The sequence below is a fragment of the Cololabis saira genome, chromosome 2 (genome assembly GCF_033807715.1).
Source record: "Cololabis saira isolate AMF1-May2022 chromosome 2, fColSai1.1, whole genome shotgun sequence".
NCBI classification, from domain to species: Eukaryota; Metazoa; Chordata; class Actinopteri; order Beloniformes; family Belonidae; genus Cololabis; species Cololabis saira.
The window spans coordinates 13,265,238-13,287,324 of NC_084588.1; the positions used below are offsets into that span (position 1 = coordinate 13,265,238).

The following is a 22,087-nucleotide window of genomic DNA, read 5'->3' on the forward strand; positions in this document are numbered from 1 at the left end:
GCCTTAAAATGTTTTCCAGTCTCACACACACACATGCACGTCGCCCTCGTCAGATTAGAGACCTGACGACTGTGTGACATTACGACCTCCTCAGCAGGGAACCAGTGAGCGGTGGAGAAGTGAGCAGTAAAGCTGTGAGGCAGTTTCAAACCCCTGGGACAAGAGTTTGCACAGACAGCAGTGCAACGAGCGCTGAACACGGTTTTCAGCGCTCGTTTAATGTAAAAAAGCAGTCGCACATCCGGGGTCAGATTTTCTCTACAGCCCCGATTCATAGATAATAAAGAGCTCCGATTGGAGTGACAGGTTCTCCTGATGAAATTCTCCTATTATTAAGGAGCTACAAACAGAAAAACACAGCAAATTTTGAGCAGTTCTATTTATAATCAGGAACCTGTCATTCACCACCATTGTAGCTTGTTTATTGTTACAATCTTCACTTTAAATGTATTTTTTTTCTGAATGTGTCAAGATGTGAAATCAAGATGAGAAATCACAACAGTCAGAAGAGTCAATTCGAGATACCTTGTTGTGCTCTCACTGGAAACATAAACTTTCTTCTCCAGCTGCTTCACCCAAGTTTCTGCCATGTTACTAGCAAAATTCAACTTTTTTTGTAATTTATTTTTTTTCCATTAAAAATTCCAAGCAAAGTGTTACCAAATTCCCTTGTCATGTGCCTAACTCCCCTTGTTTTTTGAGGGAATAAAGTTGGATCATCTTTGCACCTGAAAATGGAATGCCGCCATCTTTTTGACTGAAAAAACAGACAAGCGTCCCACCACTTCTGCTTCATCAATAAGATGGCGTTTGAAAGTGTTAAGTAAGCAGCGTCACGCGTGCAGCGTTCCAAACTCAGTCACCATCAGGGCACCTGAAGTCTGTTGTGTCAAAACTTACAGTGTGTACACACTTTTGCTCTCGCCACATCTAATATTATAGAGCAAAAGTGGGTTCATGCTGTAAGTTTTGACGTAGCACAACAGACTTCAGGTTATCACTGCAGCCTAGTTCTCCTGGATATCTGTAAACTGTTAAATGAAGGCACGTGAATGTATTCTTGCTGGTGCATCACTGCGTCTTTAGTCATATTTTTCTTCTGCACTCAGTGCCACATGGTTAAAAACCATGAAACTATATAAGAAAAGACAGAAAAAAATCATTTTTAATGGATGTTTTAGTTTATATATTCTAATATAAAATATTTTTCTGGTCTTTTGAGTAAATGTACATGAATAGAAACTCTCTTACTTGACTTTCCTGCTGCAAGTGTTGCTCAACACATTTTCTGTAAATTATGGCAGTAAACTACTAATTCAGAACTTACATGTGGCTGAATGATTCATTTCAATAATTACTTCTCCAGTTTTTGTGCTCTGAAAGGGAGACACACCACTATATCCACACTTTTCAGGTCCCAACTTATTGCTGAAACGTGTAGTTACCGAACATCAAGAGCAATGAAAGAAGAAGAAAAAGCATTATTGCATCTGGAACTTTGTTATTTCAAAACCCTGTTGAATCTATTAAAATCGGTCAATTTGAAACTGAATAAAAGTTCACGTTAATGGTCAGAGTTGTGATTGATTCATGATTATATTTTTAATGTCGTCTTGAGGACAATAGTCTGGTCAGCCATACCCACACACTCTGCTGAAATGTTCTCTTGTGAAATGCGTCTGGTACTTGTCCCATTCACAACCATTTCTTCCTCCGGTGTTATCGACGCCCGGAAATCAAAGTCCGATCCAGAGGACCAGAATAATTCTTTGTATCAACGAGGAAAACATCTCTGCACAGTGCCCTTGTTAAATTCACTTCTGTGTGTTTGATCTGTAAATTAATTCATCTTTCTTTTGGGATTTTAAACATGAACATGTTATAAAATAAGCACATTTTGGATTGAGTTTTTTGTGACTTTATGTTTCACCAAATGATTCTCCATGACGTTGTCTTTAGTTATCCTCCTGCATCCTCTGATGCCTGAGACTGCAGTTGCTCTCTTTCAGAATAGAAATTCCTCAAATGAACCTATTCTTTGTCTTTAATGCATAACTATGCACGCATTTGTTTTGTTTTTGTATGCAGAGCTCACTATTAAAATCAGAAAAATTTGACTTTTTGATCAGTTATTGTGGCCTAATCTTACCTGCACAATGATTATTCTGGAGAAGTATTTGTCTTCAATGTTTCATTTGCAGCATCTGTTTACTCTGATTACTTTGGAGCGACAGCACGGACCACCCACCACATCAGACAACCTCTGTGACCCTTTCATTTGATAATCTTAGTTCCTGCTTGGATGAAAATGTTTCAGTTGACACCTGAAACTATATTAGAAGTAATATGATCACTTATTTGATCATGAACACTTAGTGACTTATTGTTGGCCTTTATTTATAAATATCCATCTCGACTGCATACTGGTTGATTTATAATGACGGACTTGGACTCGACACTTTAATTGCTTCCTCTTTGCTGAGTTTCACTGTGACCACACATTACACACATGCACACACAAACACACCCACACCCCTCTGACCATTGGTCACCTATACCGGGGCCCCGCCTCCACCCCGGCTGCTTTATAAAGACAAACCAAGCTGAGGGAGGTGAAGTTACACACACTGGCCCTTTACTGTCAGCTCTTAATCACTTCTGCTGACTTTGACTAAAACTTTTTCCAACACACTTTGGTGTTCTTCCATTTTTCTTATCTTGATTGTGATTTTAGCTTCACGGAGAGAATACGTTTAAGGTTTTCTGTGACCACAAGGGCTTTTGAAGAACATCTTTGACCTTTTTCGCCGTGGTGTTGTTCTCAGAGTCGTCTGCAGAGGCCGATGGATCTGTCAGACTTCCCCTTCCCTCTCTCCACCGGCGATGACCTCTATGACCCCTGCTTCAGCACCAGCGACCTGAACTTTTTTGAGGACCTGGATGCCCGGCTGTCGCACGCCGGCCTGCTGAAGTCAGAGGAGCACCTGCATCACCACGTCCCAACGTCAGAGGAGGAGGACCAGCACGTGCGGGCCCCCGGGGGCCTCCACCAGGCGGGCCACTGCCTGCTCTGGGCCTGCAAAGCCTGCAAGAGGAAGACCACGCATGCGGACCGGAGGAAGGCGGCGACCATGCGAGAGAGGCGACGGCTCAGCAAAGTCAACGACGCTTTCGAGACGCTGAAACGCTGCACGGCCTCCAATCCCAACCAGCGGCTCCCCAAAGTGGAAATCCTGCGAAACGCAATCAGCTACATCGAGTCGCTGCAGGCGCTGCTGAGGGGCGGCCAGGACGACAGCTTCTACCCGCCGCTGGAGACGTACGGCAGGGAGTCGGATGCCTCCAGCCCCCACTCCAACTGCTCTGACGGCATGGTGAGTCCGCGAACAGCTGAACCGTTCAAGTGCACCTCATGAAATGTAAGGAATGCGCGGGGAGATTTATTTTTGGCTGCAGTGATTAATTTTGATGAATGGAATCTTCCCAATGTGTTTGAAAGGTTCGCACTCAAACACAACATATACATACATTTCCACCTTGAATAGATCGTTTGGTTTTCAATGTTTTATTTTTGTTGTAGTTTTCTACAAATATTCATTTATTTAAAAGCAATTTCTAAAATATATTTGGTGGTTTATATACGCTAAAATGTTATTCGTTGATTGTATATAATTCTGATTTTTTTTATTTATTTTTTTACTTGGATGTTTTTGGTTTATAAGTTTTAACTCTTATCTCACCAACATTAATTCATAACTGTCTTCAAAGTGAAGGTTAAACATTTCAAGACAAATTATTCAAAATTTGCTTTCATCAATTATCAGAGGTTGAGTCTGCAATTTTTCCCAGAAGCATTTTTATCATGTTTGAAATTGTCTCTGCATATTGATGAAGAATAACTGATTAAATACTCTCATATCAAATGTATTAATAAGCTGTTGAAGCAGCAGGGCTCTAACAACTCTATAGTCGGTTACCGTGGTAACCACTGGACCATTTCTTCTTCAGTATAAAGGCATAGCCCTTTGCTGTGTTGGAGGTTTGGTTTAGGAAGCAGCTCCAGATGATGCCACTTTTCCTTTTTAACTGTGTGTCTTCAAAGATCTCCAACTCTTAGCGATTGTTCCCAGCTCCTCCTGCATGACCATTAAAACTGGGACAGTTTGGATTAAATACAGGCGTCATTTATAAAGTTGTGCTAATGTTGTGTTTCAGATGGATTTCATGACTCCACGTTCATCCAGAAGTGAAAACAAAGACATTTCCTACTGTAACCAGACAGCAGACGGTGAGTTTTTTCTCTCCTCACATCTTCAAGATAATTCACCAAAAGTTCCTTCACTTTTCATCAGTTTCTGTCAAATACAGTTTATACGTAAAAGTGGCTTTGTTCTTGTTTTCAAGATGAAAAATGTACCGTATTCCCCAAAACGACCATCATTTTCTCCAATATCCCATTTTCATCATTAGTAAACACCTCTAAAACCTAAAATCTTTTAGGTTTAGGTTTAGCTGTAAATGAAAATTAAGGTTTTTTTTTTTAACTGGGCTTTATTTTCTATGCAGTCTGAGCCTGTTGTTTGGTAAGATAGGCAATTTTATTTAGCTTATTAGTAGTTATGTTATAGTGTTTTAACAGCCCTGGCCATCTTGTTGTTTCTCAGGATGTGTTCTCAGAGAACGTATACCCCCTTAAAAGTAAAGTGTGAAAATGTATCCCAAAAAGGAAAAGTCCTGGAATTGTCCTTTAATCTTACTACAATATTCATCAAAACGCCAATTCATGCTCCCTTACGTACGTAAATAAGCATGTCCGTTTCAAGCGTTGTCATACGTCGCTGCCCTTATGCTTCCAAGCGTCTTTAACGTTGCCTTGGTTGTCAAGTCATCCACTAGTGGACAGTGCTGAGTTCAGAGGTCACTTCTGCGTTTGGACGTCAGTTTCAGACACCCATCCTACAAAGTTGTTTAAAACTTCCAAAAAACACCAAAAGCAGAAGAAAAAGACAAAGAAGAGGCAGTTTCAGCAAACATGGCGCCGAAGGGGGAGATCATGATAATGTACGCTCTTAGAAAGAGGCATAAAAATAAGCAGCGCAGTAGTCAACGGTTAAATAGATTGCAGCATGTGGCTGGCGAATTCCTCCTTCTTCTCTGGTTTGTCCTGTTTCCTGGTTGCTATACTGCTCAGCGCTGCCCCCGCGGTTTCTGGTGGTAGTGCTCCGTTTGCGGCATCAAGTGATGGATCCGCGTGGGCTCTGAAAATGGTACAGATTATGTGCATAAACCGTGCAGCAGACGGACGAAAAGGTTTGTCAGCCTGGGTGTCCGTTTTTCACTTGAGCATAAATAGGCCTTAAGTGATACCTGTTTTCTCAAAGAGAAACTGGAGAAGTAATTTTAGCTCAGGGGGTCCCCCTATAGGCATGGAGGTTTAGTGGGCTTTAAGACATTCTCTGAGATTTACTCTGTCTCTACTCTTTCTCTTCCATCGTTACGTCCGTGCGTCTCTCTGTCATGCTATTTGTCACTAGCATGCATAGAAAAATGCGACGACTTCATAATGGTTCTTCAAATATTTCTTCAACTGAAATCGAAAACAAATATTTTAACATGAAAAAGACTAGTTTTTGCTGCTTTAATGGAAACGGTTCACTACATGATTCTCTGACCACCTCTCTATTTCAGATAAGTTAGAAGATACAGTCTTTGATGTGTGTTTTTTGAGGGCTTGCATCCACACAGAGCCTTTTCTTTTCTCTTTCCAATGTTTCTAAATAAGGAGAAATATAATTCCTGCTAACATTTGAAAGATTACTGGAGATGGACTAATTTTCCACTTTAAAAATCTTCTAAGAAAGATGCTGCTCTCATCCCTGTTACTATATAAAACAAACAAGCGTTTAGACACCATGTTAAACACACGTATGCTTGAGAGAGTCCCTAAAAATACTGTGCTAGTGAATGAGGACCCTCCCACTGGGGGTGCACTTCATTATACGCGAGGCGCTGCTACATACATTTTCTTGTGATATGCTGCCACCATGTGGTCAGAGGTGGCATTGTTACATTCTGTGTCTTTAAAGAACACTTTCTTTTGTGAACTGAACAAACATCTAAATGTCCTTGTTTCTTCTTTAAAGATTGCAGCAGCAGTAGCAAAACATCGCCCATTTCCAGCCTGGACTGCCTGTCCAGCATCGTGGAGCGCATCAGCACTGACCCAGTTGCAACCCCAGCGGGAGACAGCGTGGTTCCTCGGGGCCCCGGCTCACCTCACAGCAGCCCCGCCGCCTCCAGCTCACCCGTCGACCCCAACAGCATCTACGAGCCCATCTGAACCATTTCCCTCACAACAGACTCTTTACCTCCATTTTAAAGGAGCGAACACAAAAATATTCCTGGTTTCGGATTTATGGATGAGATACTTTGTCGACTGCATCTTTTTTTTGTTGGTAGAGACTTTTTTTTTGTCCTGAAGTTTGAGTTTCTTCAGTTTTTAGCCTATAAACTGAACGCTGCTGTCTGCTTCAAACATCCCAGCAGAATGTTAAAGGACGGGACCTTTTCCACACTGATTTCTGCTGATCAGTACTGAGGACCATTTATTACATCTGGAATTAAGAGCTAAATACCATTTAATGTCATAGAGCACACTCTAATGCTTAGGGAGATTGTTCTATAATATGTTTCTACAATATTTATGAGTTATTGAAATATCAATAAAGAGATATTTATATTCTGACTTCTTTTCTCAAATAATTCACTTTACTTTGACGTAATGTTTTGTCAGTCTACATTGTACAAAATGTAATTTTTCTGGACTTCAACACTTCATTGTCACAAATACTGCTGCCAAGCCTGATGCAGTGCTTATTTAACTTTGCAAACATTTTGTTTTATGAATGGGTCTGGTACAGGTATATATATCACTAATACATTTAAATTAGCTTTGCAGGTAGGTGTAGCCACCAGCTTTTGGAGCTCATTAAATATGACCAAAAGTCTGGGGAGCCAATCAAATCAGTCTATTCTCGTAGATGGAGGATCTGGGTGAGTTTAACGCCACATGGCGACGTAATCTGGATGTAAACAGTGTGGAGGCTGCAGATGAGGACTAACGGTCGTTTGAATCGGCTTTGCCATAGACGGTCAAAGGTTTGGACAGAAGGCGGCGCCTTGAATAATTCTTCTGCAACGTAGGTGTATTTGCTGTTTTGCTGACAGGCTACAGAAAAAGTTTAATGTAGTCTTCTACACAACTCCCTCTACACCACCTTGTGTGTTGCTCTGATTGGTTGTAGCGCTGACCAACTGCACGCAAAGGCGGTTTGATGAGCAGCCGTTAGGTCTGGTACCTTTCCCATTCAGTTTTATCCACTGGTACAGAATGTACCAAATCAATCACAACAGTGCAGATTTTAGGTGATTACTCATACAGGAACGGATGACTGTTGTTGATACTGAGTGATTGTTTTTAACAGCTCTTGTCATTGTTCTGAATGACCAGGACAATATCTGGGCAAAAAAATCAAGTAATAATGTGGCCCATCGCCCAACTTCTACCAGTGTGATGGTGAGTCTTTTTAAAGGGACTGTGTTTTTGATGGTGTTATGAGCTTTCTTTTGTCAGTGTTTAAAGTGATGAATCAGATGTTGTTGCTACTTCATCTGTGTTCACGTTCTTCTTCTTTTAGTTGCGCTCTTTTAAAAGCTCGTGCACAACTCTCTTACATGTGCATTGACTTTTCTTTGACATTCCTTAACGTCAAACCTTGTTCAAAAAGATTTGCAGTATCGCTTATAACACTTTGGATGACCAGGTTTTGGTTTTTACAGCAAAACTAACGAGTGATTCCCCGGCGTTCCTGCACCACTGCAGCGATTTTGGTTGTTTTTTGTTGATACTAGTCTGGTCTGGTCTGCCTACGTCCCGTTTCGCATCTCATATTGGTTGTATTCCTGCCCAATGGCATCCAGTGATGGTTTCCTGTGCAGATGAAGGCACTGCCCCCTGGAAATCAAAGTCAAAGTCAAAATCAAAGGGCTGACCAGACCGACATCTGGCTTAAGGCAACATGGTAGACCTTTTGAGTTTGCAGTGTTGGCGACTTTTACATTAAACATACTGTGATAGTCCAACATGATGGTAATTTCAGATTGTACATTTGTAGATGGTTTCGTGTAAATATGTGCTAAACATCCAACTCAAGCTCCAGCTACCTGACGCTGATGTTACAGCACAGAGATACATACTTTGGTTCATTTCTCTTTGACTCATTTGAGCATGATTTCTGAGTTAAAGGGAGTACCGGTAGTATGAAAAACCTTTTATTTTTAGTGTTTGACTGAGTATATTTGGGAGTCGAAATGACTTCTAATGTAAAATATTTGGCATGTTTCATGTTTTAGGGCTATCGACATCTGGACAATAAATCATTCAGTAAATTGGTCAGATTTCCAAGAAACTGTGACATCACAGACCCAGATAGGACTAGAAGTATCCGGGCTTCCCATCTTCATCGCCACCCACCTCCATCTCATGCTTGCTGTGTGTTGAAAGTAGGTTGTGTAAAGTTATAACACAGATTGAATAACACACACCTCACAGAAAAAGGGGGCGGAGTTAAACCAAGCGGCTGAATCTGCTGCATAAGTCTGGTATGAACAGAGCTGTAAAGACAGGGTCCAAAAAGGGACTGCTGAACTGTATCTCTGTGGTATCTTTATTGATCAGACCTTTTGGAAAATATTTTATGATAAAACAAATCACTATTAATAAGTTAACACATCATTGGAGGAAAGGATAGAATACACTTGGTGTGATGAAACCTTGAACTGTGTAGAGGGTAACTGGAACAGAAGTTTATTTCTCATAAAAGTTCTGCCAGAAGTAACTTGATGGCAAATTGTTCAGACAAACTGTTACTTTTAGGTTTAAAAGCAATAAATAATAATGTTTTTAATCTAAAAATCCTCATGTTTCTTATGAACCTTTGAATTAACAGCTATAAGCTTAGTACACTTGTTGAACTTGCAATAGATGGACATCACTCATTCATAGGACACAAATCAATCCGTTTTTCAGTGGTAACATTTGTTTTTTTATCCTTTACAATGTTCTTTTAAATTGTAGCTCATCCTGAAACCATTCCCCTCCAGCTGACACAGCAGGGCGACGTGCGGATGCTGAGGGCCGCGGTGCCTCCTGCTCGCAGCGGCCTGCTGCTCCTGCAGGAGTCGCTCACTTCCTGCGGCGCGCCGCGGCTCCCTTCTTGCTACTGCAAAGCGCAGAAACAGAGCAAACACAGAGTTAGGACTGAACAGCAGGGTTTAAAGGGGCTTTCACAGAGAACGTGGTTTGCGCCGCGCACACCGCCCGGGTGGGCGCAGACTCGGTGCAAGGTGATCAACCAACTTCAGGCTCCATCACTGCAACTAAACACCTGGCCTCCCTTATGTCAGTGGTTGACATTTCCCCCAGTTTGTTTCTGTTTTGCCCCGCCTGTGTCCCATCTGCCCTGATTGTCTGCACCTGTGTCTCGTTATCCCCTGTGTATATCTGGTCTTGTCATTCCCTTGCTCCTTGTGGTTCCGTACTGTGCTTTCCTCCACTGTCCTGTTTTTGCTCTAATTTTTTTATCCCTGTTCCTGTCTGTGTTTTTTGATCCTGCCAAGCAGGGCTTTTGGTTTTTCTTTTTGAAAATAAACCCTTTTTTTTGTTGCGAACTCCTGCCTCGCTCTCCTGCATCTGGGTCCTCACCACACCAGCCTGACAGTAGGCCTGATACCTTACTCTCCTTTATATATCTGTCCCTCAAGTTCTTCCATTTTTCTTCAAGTCCACTGTAAATAGTTAAAAACACATTTTATTAAAAAACCTTTCTGAACTATGTTGTTGTTTTTGAGCTCATGTCAGTGATCTAGATTTTTAGATATACTGAGTGTACATGTAGTAAAGTATGTGCTTCAGTTTACAAAAGTATTGACACATGGTCTTTTCATAACCATATATTGATAAATGATTCAATTGATCCTGATATGAGGCATGGAAATGCTATATTCTATTTTAAACTAACATTTTATTGTTAAAAGAGCAAAAGAATATGACATTTCTACCATTTTTAAACACATCTGGTATGTCCAAATTCTGGGAGATTTCTCTCCACTTTTATCCCTTTTTATTGATGTCCCGATAGGCCTGCAGTCTCATCCCACAGCTCCTCAGAGACTCACAGAGAAGATCATTCTTTCCTCCATGTTGATCGTCTCTGATCTACAACCTGCCAGTTTTTTTTCTCCCTCCTCCACCACCTTCTCTCCTATTGGTCTCATATTGGTCTCATACTGGCCGAGATGTCGTCACAGGGTGCACGGTGAAATTAAAAAATGTTCAATTCGCCACGGCAGCCCGCGCCCTGTTGCGCCCTCTATGTGAAAGCCTCTTAAGAAACCACACACATGCAAACTGGAGAGAGTCATTCTGCAGAAACGTGTTGAGATTGAAAATGAACAATAGTCTTGGGTGAACAGCGCCCTCTGGTGACTGGTTTCTAGGAAAACTGCAAATCTGGCCGAAGGGGGGCGCTGTCGTGCATATTTAAACAATCATGTCAGTAAATATAACATTAACTTGTATTCTTACTCATTTATTTTCAGGGCAAAACATACACCTACACCTATTAAAACTTACTAAGATTGACTCAAATATATGTTTCTATCATTTATACGATTACCGTACATTTACCTCAGGTATCTTTATGTTGTCATCAGTTATACAAAGGTCATCTATGTTATGAATTTAATACAGCTATTTGGAATAGGAATGCTGATTAAAAATGGGCTCTACTAATATGCAACATCATGGGATGTGTTGATGTTCATGACTTACTGTTTCTGCAGCTCATCAATGCGGTTTCTAAGAGAGATGACCTGAAAAAAGAAACATCTTTGACTTAAACAGAGACGATGTCCAACCTGATGAAAGCTGACAAACACTCAACATTTTCTACCTCAATATCAGTTCAGTCAGCTTTCACAATGAAGTATTCAAACGTTTTCTTCGTGATAAAAGACTTGAGTTGAGCGTGTAGGCTCAGATCTAACCAGTCTCCGCTCATGGGGGGCAAGAGACATAAGAAGGCGTTTGGGGGACAAGAACCTCTTGGCTTCAATGAGATGGAGTAGTTGTTTCTCTCTCCTCCCAAGTGATAAATGTACCTTGTTTCAGAAAGAACCACTTTCATGATATGAAGAATCTAAATTATACCAAGGATGAAATCTCATTTAATGAGCTCAGTGACCCTGAAAGAAACGAGCAGTTTATCTCATTTCTTTTCTTTTTTTAGCAACACATCACTAAAAGCAATGATAATATTCATAATCAAACTGCTTTTAGATAACTGTGTGGTCGAATCATGATGAAGTAAGTGATTTAAAAAGCTTACAAACCTGACCTGAAAACATGACCAGGACATTTGCAGATGAAGGATGTGTGTTCCAGCACTTCCTCACTGACCTCATATCTCTGTCTCGTGAGCCTCTGGCCGTGGTCGTATTTAATTTCCTCCAGGTCGCGCAGTTTATCCCAGAGCTCGTTCGCTTTTTCCCTGAACGCAGACACACACCAGGAGCAAATGTTTCAGTGAACAAACAGCTTAAAATAAATTCACTCGGGCATATTCATGAAAACAAACCCTGCTCTTGAGTTAATCACCATTAAGATCTTCTGTCAGAATAAAACATGCAGCACAATGTGTCAGAACCCAGACCCATTTCTACATGAAGAAAGACTAGAGGTGCATAAAAGAGGAAGCTGACTAAGTGTGTAAGGAACTGTGCAGGACACTTACATCTGTGTCACCTTCTGGGTTGAAGGACGTGCAAAGATAACGTTCATTATGCTCTACTTTAATGGAAAACTGTCTGTTTGGTTTGCATGTTCCCTCTTTACGTTAGGCTTTTCAATCAGACATGCTGTTTACCATTATCTTTTAGAATATACTTGATCCAAAAGGTGACTCAGTTTCAACATGAGATGTACATAGCATATTATCGATATGTGAACCGTGCAGATGGGACCTTTAGATACACAATGTAATGGTAAATTAAGCATTGGATAAGGAGATGACTTCTGATCTGTGTTGCTGACATGTTTCCCGCTGCAGGTTACCTCAGTTTGTCCTCGTTGAAGTTGTCGATGTTGAGAGGTTTGAGTCTCTCCGCCATGATCTTCTTCTTCTTCTCTCTTTCAGTCTGCTTCTTGCCCCTCCTCGCGTCAATCTAGAAAAGTCAGACTTTATTAACACTCCATGTTTTCAGAAGCAGTCAGAATGGGATCAGATCAGCCAAACGTCTCCATAAGTTGGGGGACAAAAGAACATGGAGATACAATACCCTCTGCAGGTGGCTGCTGAAGCCCGTTCCCATGTTGGTCAGAGCGATCTTCTTCTTGGCTTCATCGTCAGCTTGTCTCTGGGCGCTGGCCTCTTCCTTTCTTATTCTCTCAGCCTATAAATCAGTTTTAACAAAAAGAAATCACCATATAGTCACATTCAACGTTATTCATGATGTCATTTTCTCATGATGTTGACCTGCAGGAATGTGAGACACGGAAGAGATCAGTGCAAATGAGCTTTGTAACCTACTTTTAAGTTAATCAATCAAATAATTATTTTTTATTATTATGTCAAAATAAATAATTTATATCAATTTACTTCTCATGACCTACTGTACAGTGGAAAATGGCCATATTACTGCCACAAAAGCTTCATAAAATCATCATTACTCTTTGAAGGGTGACAAGGTTTTGGGGGATGTTTGAGGGTACATTCATACATCTACTGTAATGCTACAAGAGGCAGTGCCATGTGACGAAAACCTTAAACATGACGAGGTGAAGCAGATTCAGGAAATGCTGGGTTTTTCCTAGGTGCAAATCACAGATAGGCTTGCCACCCGTCCCTTGAAATACGGAATCGTTCCGTAATTGGGAATTAAAAGTTGCGTTCAGTATTGAACCAATACAGACACATATTATGCTCTTATTTATTGATGTCATAATATACAGGTGAAGTTCGGAAAATTTGAATATATTGGAAAGCTTCATTCGTAGTAAATTCAACTTAAGGTGAAACAAATATATTATTTCCCACTACATGCAAAGTGAGATATTTCAAGTCTTTATTTGTTATAATTTTGGTGATTATGGCTCACAGTTTATGAAAACCCCAAATAAAAAATCTCAAAAAATTAGAATATATTATGAAATCAATAAACAATTCAATCATCAAAATTACAACAAATAAAGGCTTAACATATCTTGCTTTGCCTGTAATGAGACTATGTAATATACATGTATTAGTTTCACCTTTTAAGTTGAATTATTGAAATAAATTAATTTTTACACCATATTCTTCACCTGTAGCTATATTCTACATCTTGGCTGATGGACATATGTAGCATAGGAGGATATTTCAGTTGCTAGTATGGTTGTCTGTCTGTACAGTCATGCAAGTTCAATGCTATTAAAGCACTTTATACTTTAAATCAAAGCGTTTTGTTTTTTCCTAGCCTATAAAATAAATACATTTCTATGCAGTTTAGAAGTTTTGGGGATGTCCCTTTTTTTGGCGCCTGCGCTGCTGAAATCGAGATGTCCCTTATTTTTATTTCTGAAAGGTGGCAACCCTAATCACAGATAAAGAACAAATGTGTTCGGAGAAATGAGGAAGTTGGGCTCCTGTTGGCCTCGGCCACTGATGTAATTCCCTGCTGAACCGTGTCAGACATGGTTGCTATCTCCAACCTAGACACTAGATGTCAGTCAGTTACAGCGTCAGCTCTGGATAACAGCAAAGGACACCAAAAGCACAGGTCTGGCGGGAGCAGAGTACCTCACGCCTCGCCTGCCGCTCTTTGTCCTTCTCAGCACGAATCCTCTGCTGCTCGGCGCGCTCCGCGCGACGCTTCTCCTGGAAGCACACATGCATACGCTTGTTGAATCAAAGCACAAAAAAAAAGAAAGTGCATCTTCTTTGAGTCTCATTCAGATACAATCTCACAATTCTTTCTTTGAGCGCGATGAGTTCCTCTTCCTCCTTCTTCCTGCACTCAAAGTGAGCATCGATCAGCGACTGGAGCTCAAAAAGGTCTTTGTTCTGACGTTTCTTCTGGATGTCCTGTGAACGAGACACACACGGCAAGGTTTTTTCTAAGCCAAAACCAGGAACAACCTGATGCACCTGCAGTTTATAAATGAAATGAACTACTTTCATCCAAAAAGGTGAAACGGCTGCACTTCTGTCACATATCAGTGTTGATGCATCCCTGATACAGCCAGTGTTGCCAACTCCTCAGTAAGGAAAGTAGCTATTGGCTGTCCCAAAAGTCGCTAAATGACGTCATCGCCTAATTTGCATAATTGACAATTTGCATATAACTGTAATGGACGCTGTAGGAGAGAGGAATAACGTCGTGGGAGAGACAAAAGTGAGTAAAAAACACCCTAAATATGTTTAGAACTACAAATGTACAAAAATAATTTCAACATTAACAACATTTAATGATTTCAATGCTTTGTATAGATCCACATTACACACATCAGTTTTGTCCTGTATTGTTAAATGTTATAACAGCAAATTTAATCAAAAGATTGTTATGTAGGGTGAAATTGCTACCTCTACAACCAACCCTCCTCCTTTATCCGGGCTTGGAGCCGGCAAAGTGACCCAAAAGAAAAAAGAAACGTTTACATTTACATCCCGCTCTGCAAGCCAGCGGCGGCTTTGCGCAAGTGCATTTCATTTGCAGTCTGGATGCGGAGTGGTGAGTGTCTCCTCTCTGCTCTGCTCTGCTCTGCCCACCAGATAAGTCTCCAATAACACCAGAAAAAGTTGCTAGATTTGTCGCCAGTCGCTTTTTTTAAAAAAAAAGTCGCTATAGGGGTCTGAAAAGTCGCTAAGTTGGCAACACTGGATACAGCAATGCAGGCAGTCATAGGCTCAGAGAGGCTTGCAGTGTGTAGTGTGGACTTTGGGAGAAAGCCAGAGTTCCTGGGCAAAGCCCATACAAGCATATGAAAGGCCCCTGCTGGGATTTGAACCAGGAACCTTCTTGCTGCCCTATTGTGTAGCCATAAACACCTGTGGGGAATGATGTTGTGGCTCCTCACATGTATTATTGGATAATCTCTGTTAGTTAAACTTGGGTATTTATATCCTACATTGTCTGCAAACATTACATGTTGTGTTGTTGTGGAGTCCGTGATGGTCTAAACATTCAGTGTGACATGTGTCATCCACTGCTATTGGAAGAAATGTGTTAAAGTGCTAATTTGTAATTCTTTTTACATCACTCAAGAACATCATGCCAGCTTACGTCAAAGTCCACTTTCTCTCCATCGGGTATCTTTGGAGCACTGGGTCTGTTCAAAGAAATTACCAAAGGGAATTAAACCAAAAGATGCATAGATAAAGTGGCCGTTATGTAAAACTGTCAGCCACAAAAGACAAGCGATAGCTGGTTTGTACTCACTTGAACTTTGGTTTCTCCTCTGGTTCGGGTCAGAACAACGATAGAGAGAGAGCAGAGGAGAGTTGTTAGTTAGAAAATAAAAGTGTAGCTGGTGTTAAGAGCTACTTGTTAATCGGGGAGGAGAACCCTGTGGACAAGCTGAGTTACATCTGAGTGCTGTAGGACGATTCACACCTCCAGTAGATCGTTGCAATGTGAGAGTCAGTTTACATTTGTGCAATCCTTTCCATAAGCAATGACCCAATGACTGTGCGTTAGCCTCTACGTGGTTAAGTAAACACACAGCAATACTGGTCACGGTCAGGAAACCGCCAGGTAAGAAAACGTCAGTGTTATTACTGCGAGAGCTAAAACGAGAAGACTGAAACCACTCTCATGAGGAGAGTTGACATGGTTTAGGAAAAGAGCAAACCTGGCTCTGTACGAAACTGACATGGACAAACGATACACACACACACACACACACACACACACACACACACACAAACAGACACACACACACACACGCACCTACACACATACACACACGTATTTTCTGCCTTAAAGGCTACAAAATGTGATCCTTTTGAGTTTTGCAACTTGTTTTTTTCTTTTTTGAGACACTGACTAATTTTACGTATTTTTTGAAATTATCATTAACTGTCACCTGAAACGGTGGCCATGTTTGCAAAGGGAACGTGGTCTTTTCATCACCGCCACAGCAGATTGGAGGAGCAATGAAGGGAAATCTGCTTTATTTGAAACTTTTTATTAAAAATGATTCTACTTTAAACAATATTTTTGAGTGTCTGAATTGTGCAAAAGCTCAACATCTTTGACATGGCACAACCTTGAAACTTGATTTTGAGCAACCTGAAGCTAAAAGAATGTCCTGATCTGGACAAAACCCGCTGTGATGTTTTTTATGAGTGCTTTTAAAGCACTAATTAATTCTCATCAAATGTGCATAAATGTTCTCATTTCAAGGGTCACTACTGAAATGACATCTGAAATGAATGATGCCATAGCAAACTCCCGCCAATCTCTGCTGGGACCCTCAGCTGGAGCAGTTCAAAGCAAGTTTACACAAACCCAGCGCAGCCTAAATGCAGCCGTCATTTCTGACTCTGCCGTGAAAGGTATTTGTTAATATCTGGCTCTAGAGCTCCTTCGGCACAGATCGGCTGAATAGCGACGCAAATTCACATGCAGACAATGAGATGGGCGGAGTCAAGTGGCAGACTCCAGCCCTTTAAACCAGCTGCTGATAACAGAGGTGAAAGAGAAGCGTTTGTAACGCTGCATAAAAATACAACTTTTCTTTTCTTTAAAAAGTTTCCTTTAAACACATTTCCACTTTATTATTTTGTTTCTCATAAACGTCTTCTTCCTTTTCAAAAATACTTTTCTGAGTTGATTTTCCTATAAAGTAAAAGAGTTGCCTGATATGCCCTCAAACTCCATGTAAATTGTAAAAATGTCCTCAGAAAAACAGTTAAAATTGAAACATTAGGTGATAATAATATATTCTTGAGAGCATCAGTCTTTAAAAGGGTTATTGATGAGACTTTTCTCGGTTTGTCATATTTTTAAAAACAGAGCCAGGCTCACGCTTCACTGTCTTATACGAAGCGTTTCTAACCTAACCTGCTGTAATTTAGTTTTTAACATCTATGTCATCATCTCACCCTCATAACCCTTATATATGTACATATATTCAAAGGAAGCAGTATTACTGTGGGTTTTTTGAGTGAGGGATCATACACAGGTATGAGTCCGGAGTGATATGTTACCTCACTCTCTTATTTAACAATGTTAATTTCCAGTCAATTAGTGTGCAAATCAAACCAGTATAATGAGTGACATTTAAAGGGATAAAGGAATCAGTACCAAGTCATATAAACCAAAACAGAAACTATATAAGAGTGGGATTTTCTGAGCATACAGTAAATCAACGCACACTTTCCACAACGGGGGTCTACAGTTGTAATTACTGTTAATAGTTTTTGTGATAAAGACACAATTGGGATTGGGGGAAATGTGTGATTAGCTTTTTGTTTGCTTCATTGGGTCTTCATGTGAAGATAAAAGACAAAAGAAAAACAGGCAACACGAGGGAGGAAATAGCAAGCAAGGCAACAGTGACTTAGCGTGAACAACAAACTACCATCTTGATCGTCATCCTCCCCTGAAAGGACACATTCATGCAAAAAAAGAGAAGAAGCACAGATGAGCAGAGGAGCTCGTGACCTCGGCTCGGCATTCATGAATCCTTCGCCCTGTTCCTACGTGTCACCGTTGGTCTGATATGGCCAAGACAACTGATTATTTCTACTTTTCTCAGCAGTACCAACAGTTATTAATGTTCAGAGGAAGTGGAAGACTGTCAACAGGGAAACGGACAAAAAGCCAAATAAGAAGAACAGAGAAGAATTCAAATCTACATACCTTCCTCTTCATAGGCCTCTGCATGCAGCAAGCGTCCAAAGCAAGAGCAGAACAGACATCATTAGCAATTGGACTGAGCAGCCTGTTCCTGTGCTTTTTTTTCTTTCTTAATGGTGCACAGCTTAAAAAGCACATTTACTTGGTTGGGGTGTTCATCTTGGCAGCAACTGCAGTCCCGTGTGATGGCAAGGACTGATCTGCTCATCACTTATTCTGTCTGTAAGTGATGTAAATCTGCATTATGGGCCAATAATTTGGGATTTTATTTAATATATTGCGCTAGTATTAGATTTTTTTTAAATTTCTTATTTACTTTTAAACAAATAAATGTTCAAATGGTCATTCTGAAGAAAGTAATTTTCAGTAAATCTTTCACTATCGTATTGTATCAGATTTTCTGGCTATAGTTCATCTTCTTTTGACCACTTAAGCAGTTTAGTAAAAGCGTTTGCGCAGGAAAGATATCAAAGTTTACTTTATTCATTTTATTTAACCTTTTTTTTCAAAGTGAGGAACAGGGCAGCTCTGTTTTCAGTTTCTTACTTCCAGTACTGGAGTTGAGGGGGGATGAGGGGGGATGGCATCCCCCCCTGAAATAAAAATGGTCAAAATCATCCCCCTTGTAAAACTGCCATCCCCCCTTTCCATCCCTTATGTCATTTCATCAATGAATGTGGTTTTACTGCTATTTCAACATTAAGAGTCATCACCAGAAAAATAACACCAGAAAAATAACTTATTTGACAATTTTCACCTGTTTTAAGTAAATTTTCACTTGAAATAAGTAGGAAAATCTGCCAGTGGGACAAGATTTATCTTCTTATTACAAGATAAAAACATCGTGTTTTCTACTTATTTCAAGTGAAAATCTACTTGAAACAGGTGAAAATTGTTGTTTTTTCCAGTGATGAGTCTTGTTTTAAATGTAATGAGATTTTTTTTACTAAAATGAGACATTTTAACTAGAAATAAGACAAATATTCTTGTTAAGATTTTGAATTTTTGCAGTGATCCATTTTACTTATCCTGTGAAGGAAAGAGGCATATTGATAAGTTCAGAAAACTGTTTTTTATTGTTCTGTTTTGATGTATTAGATGTAAGCCCAGTGGATATTTAAAGCTTACAGAAGGCTGCATTTAACTGCTGCTATGTCATTCCTGCAGTATTTCTGCAGGTTTTTTGGTCAGTGCTATAATTTGTAATATATTATATTATTTGTAATTTGTAATTTTTTTTTACAACTCGAGTACTGCTTACTTCTACAAACAGCTCGACATCGCGAGCCTCCCAATTCACACATGACTCCATTAATTTGTCTGACTAGGTCTTATGCAGGTTTTTATAAGCACTGTTAAGCACTTGTACCATATTTATGGACAAAGCCTTGAGGATGGTGCTTTGCCTTGACTTTTGTGGGAAGTTACTGCTCTGAAGTGGTCCGTAATCGTTTGGTGTAAGTTTCTATCCTCAGTCTTCGGCTGCGTCAGGCCAACTTGTCCTTTGTTAATCAGAGAGAACCTGAATTTTTGGAAGTAAATGCTGCTGAATGATTAACAATGAAACATTGTTTCATCAAGAGCGCTGCCTGGGACATCCGCAGTGACCCCATCTGAACAAAATCAAACATTTCCATGGAGGACTTTAATGGTAAAGATGATTGTTTTGCATCACACCCCAACGTAAATGCTTTTGAGCAGTTGGCCAATATCACTCATCATCTACACAAAGAAAATAAATGCTAAACATGGACTGAGAGGAGGAGAAGAACTGGCTTTTACATGACACAAAATTACCCATCATCCTTTCTCCCATGGCCTTGAAGAGAGATGGATGAGTTTGCTGAATGCAATCAGCAATAATGGTCATTAACAACAAAATGAGCCATTAAAATGGACACAAGGCCAAGGATGACATTGGGTAATTGATCCATGCAAATGAAAGTGACTTTCTTCTTCTCCTCTATGACGTTTATATGCACAGCTCATTTTGAAAACACACATCAGACACAGAGCAGTAATGCTGGAAACAGGACAAAGTGATTCCCTTTGATTGCATGTGAGCTAACGGCGGTCACTGCGAAAATAATTTAAAGCACATGTCTGGTTTGCCCTCAACGGATTAATCTTTTATAGACAACACAGTGAAATACTTGGAAAATAAAACCAGCCCTAGAGGGTTACGTGAGAATTTTACAAAGCCTTTTTATTCTGTACCTTTTTCATTGTTTGTAAGTCTACGGAAAAAATCTAATGAAGCAACTTTCTCCGTAAAGGATTAATGAGGAGAGGGGTGCTTTTTTTTGTAATCACAATTGTTCTTAGTCGAGATCCTAGTTAGAGAAGTGACCAAATTCTCAATTGTGACTCAACCCCGAAATCACTAATGTGAGCCAGATACATAGCAGCACGTCAACCACAGTAGAAAAAAATGTTATACCTGCACAGAAATATAAAGCGATATCTCTGAACTTATCTATAAAATGAACAACTTCATCACAACCTATTAATGTAATCAGTCAATCGGTCACTTCATATTAATGGTGATGTTTTTTAGAGTTAAGTATTAATCAAAGAGATATCTGGAATGATCAAACGCGGTTAAGCCTCAACAATAGTCTGACTGAATTCTTATTTGTAATAATTTCACAAACTTCTGTAGGAGCCTGGTTGTTATAAACTTTGAGTCCTCATAAAAGCTGACATTAGCCTCAGAAGCATGATGCAATCTGCCAAACAAACAGAGAGAAAGCAGAAGCTGCAGCTGAAGCTCAAATCCTTTTCAGCTGTTTTTCTTTGTCATTTTGCTTCAGTGCTTTGAATGTTCAACACCAAGGTTATTTATTTATTTAAAACGTCATCTGTCATTTGAACAGCTAATCAGATGATGTGGAGAAATGGAGTTCAATTTGTGTCTTGTTAAAAGTGGTGATTTCTATCACAAAATGTGATGCGACAGCATCAATGTGCTAATTCAAATAAGACATCGACATATTTAGTAACTGGTTCTGGATCTGGATCTAAGGTACTCTAAAGTCAGTTCTCCATCATGAAACAACAGACTTTTGTGAACTCTGCAGATTCATTTTGGCCAAACTGGGCAGTTATGAAGAGGAGGTAACTCTCGTGAAAAGAGCTAAACTCGGGTGGTGCTGATTAGCAAACTGCAGAAACCTAAACCCCATCAAGACAGCCAAGTATTGAGTCTTCAGATTGTGAAGTAAGTTGAAACAAATCTGCCACTTGTGTGTAATGTTGCACATTAGATTTTTGTGAGATTAAGTGTCCAGAAGAGCAGCAGACTTGAAAGGATCAGATTCGAGTTTCTCTGATACTCCAACACATCCCAGTTTCAGAAAAACAAGGTTTTCCTTCCACCAAACTGCAGCCAGTTGTTACAGCATAACGCCAGGCAGCCTCGGTTTGCATTTTCAAAGGAAACCTTAATCTTTAATACACAGATTAATCAATAAAAGTGCCATTACTCTGTAATTTAATATGTTGATATTGTCTTGCATCAAATCTGCTATATTAAAAACATGTAAATTTGTACTTTATAACTATATTTGATCTTTACGCAATTATTTAAAAATGACGGCGCTGACATTGTTGTGATTATTTGAAAATGTGAAGTGAAACCCTGTTTTTGAAGACTCAACACTCTGACCTGTATAGGACTGACTACCCTGTGGACCGCAGTGCTGGATGTCTGCAGGAGTAGAGTGAGCAGACTGCCCATGTGACGTACCTTCCTCTTCCTGAACCACCTGCTCCTCCTCTGGTTCTGGTTCTGGTTCTGGTTCTGCTTCAACCTGGGCCTCCGCCTCAGGGGCTACTTCTACTTCTACTTCCTGGGCTACGGGCACGCGGCATGCACCAAACCACAGGGTAGAAGGTGCCGGAGAAGGCCGTTAATGAAGACCACAGACATGACAGAGGCATTAGAAACCAAAAGTGAGAGTCTACTTTTGTTACAGAGAGGATGGATGGGAGAGGACAATGCTGCTGGAGAACAGAAAGAGAGAGAGACAGATGATGATGATGATAATGATGATGATGATAGTGATGGTGATGACAGAAAGTCAGTTGACCTTTCACACAGACGCCATACTGAACTGTTGATGCTGCA

The 22,087-nt window shown here is 40.2% G+C and overlaps 2 protein-coding genes across 2 annotated transcripts; one reads left to right on the forward strand and one right to left on the reverse strand.

Moving 5' to 3' along the window:
- The first annotated feature begins 2,628 nt into the window (after positions 1-2,628).
- On the forward strand, positions 2,629-6,725 carry LOC133419606 (myoblast determination protein 1 homolog). Its single transcript, XM_061708873.1, has 3 exons — positions 2,629-3,374; positions 4,216-4,288; positions 6,144-6,725. The coding sequence occupies exons 1-3, from the start codon at positions 2,844-2,846 to the stop codon at positions 6,338-6,340; spliced, it is 801 nt and encodes a 266-aa protein (XP_061564857.1). The 5' UTR covers positions 2,629-2,843; the 3' UTR covers positions 6,341-6,725.
- A 1,987-nt stretch (positions 6,726-8,712) lies between these two features.
- On the reverse strand, positions 8,713-21,863 carry LOC133456250 (troponin T, fast skeletal muscle-like; the record flags this gene model as incomplete). The annotated part of the gene is made up of 12 exons (XM_061734707.1): positions 8,713-9,281; positions 10,892-10,932; positions 11,519-11,609; positions 12,173-12,282; positions 12,397-12,510; positions 13,896-13,973; positions 14,064-14,180; positions 15,379-15,424; positions 15,535-15,553; positions 17,681-17,701; positions 17,962-17,979; positions 21,707-21,863. Coding segments are annotated over 12 exons (849 nt in total), but the record flags the coding sequence as incomplete, so codon positions are not given.
- Positions 21,864-22,087: the final 224 nt, after the last annotated feature.

Coding starts and splice junctions, on each gene's coding strand:
- LOC133419606 (XM_061708873.1), top strand. CDS start 2,844: ATGGATCTGTCAGACTTCCCCTTCCCTCTCTCCACCGGCGATGACCTC. Junction 3,375..4,215: donor CCAACTGCTCTGACGGCATG/GTGAGTCCGCGA, acceptor GTTGTGTTTCAG/ATGGATTTCATGACTCCACG. Junction 4,289..6,143: donor CTGTAACCAGACAGCAGACG/GTGAGTTTTTTC, acceptor TCTTCTTTAAAG/ATTGCAGCAGCAGTAGCAAA.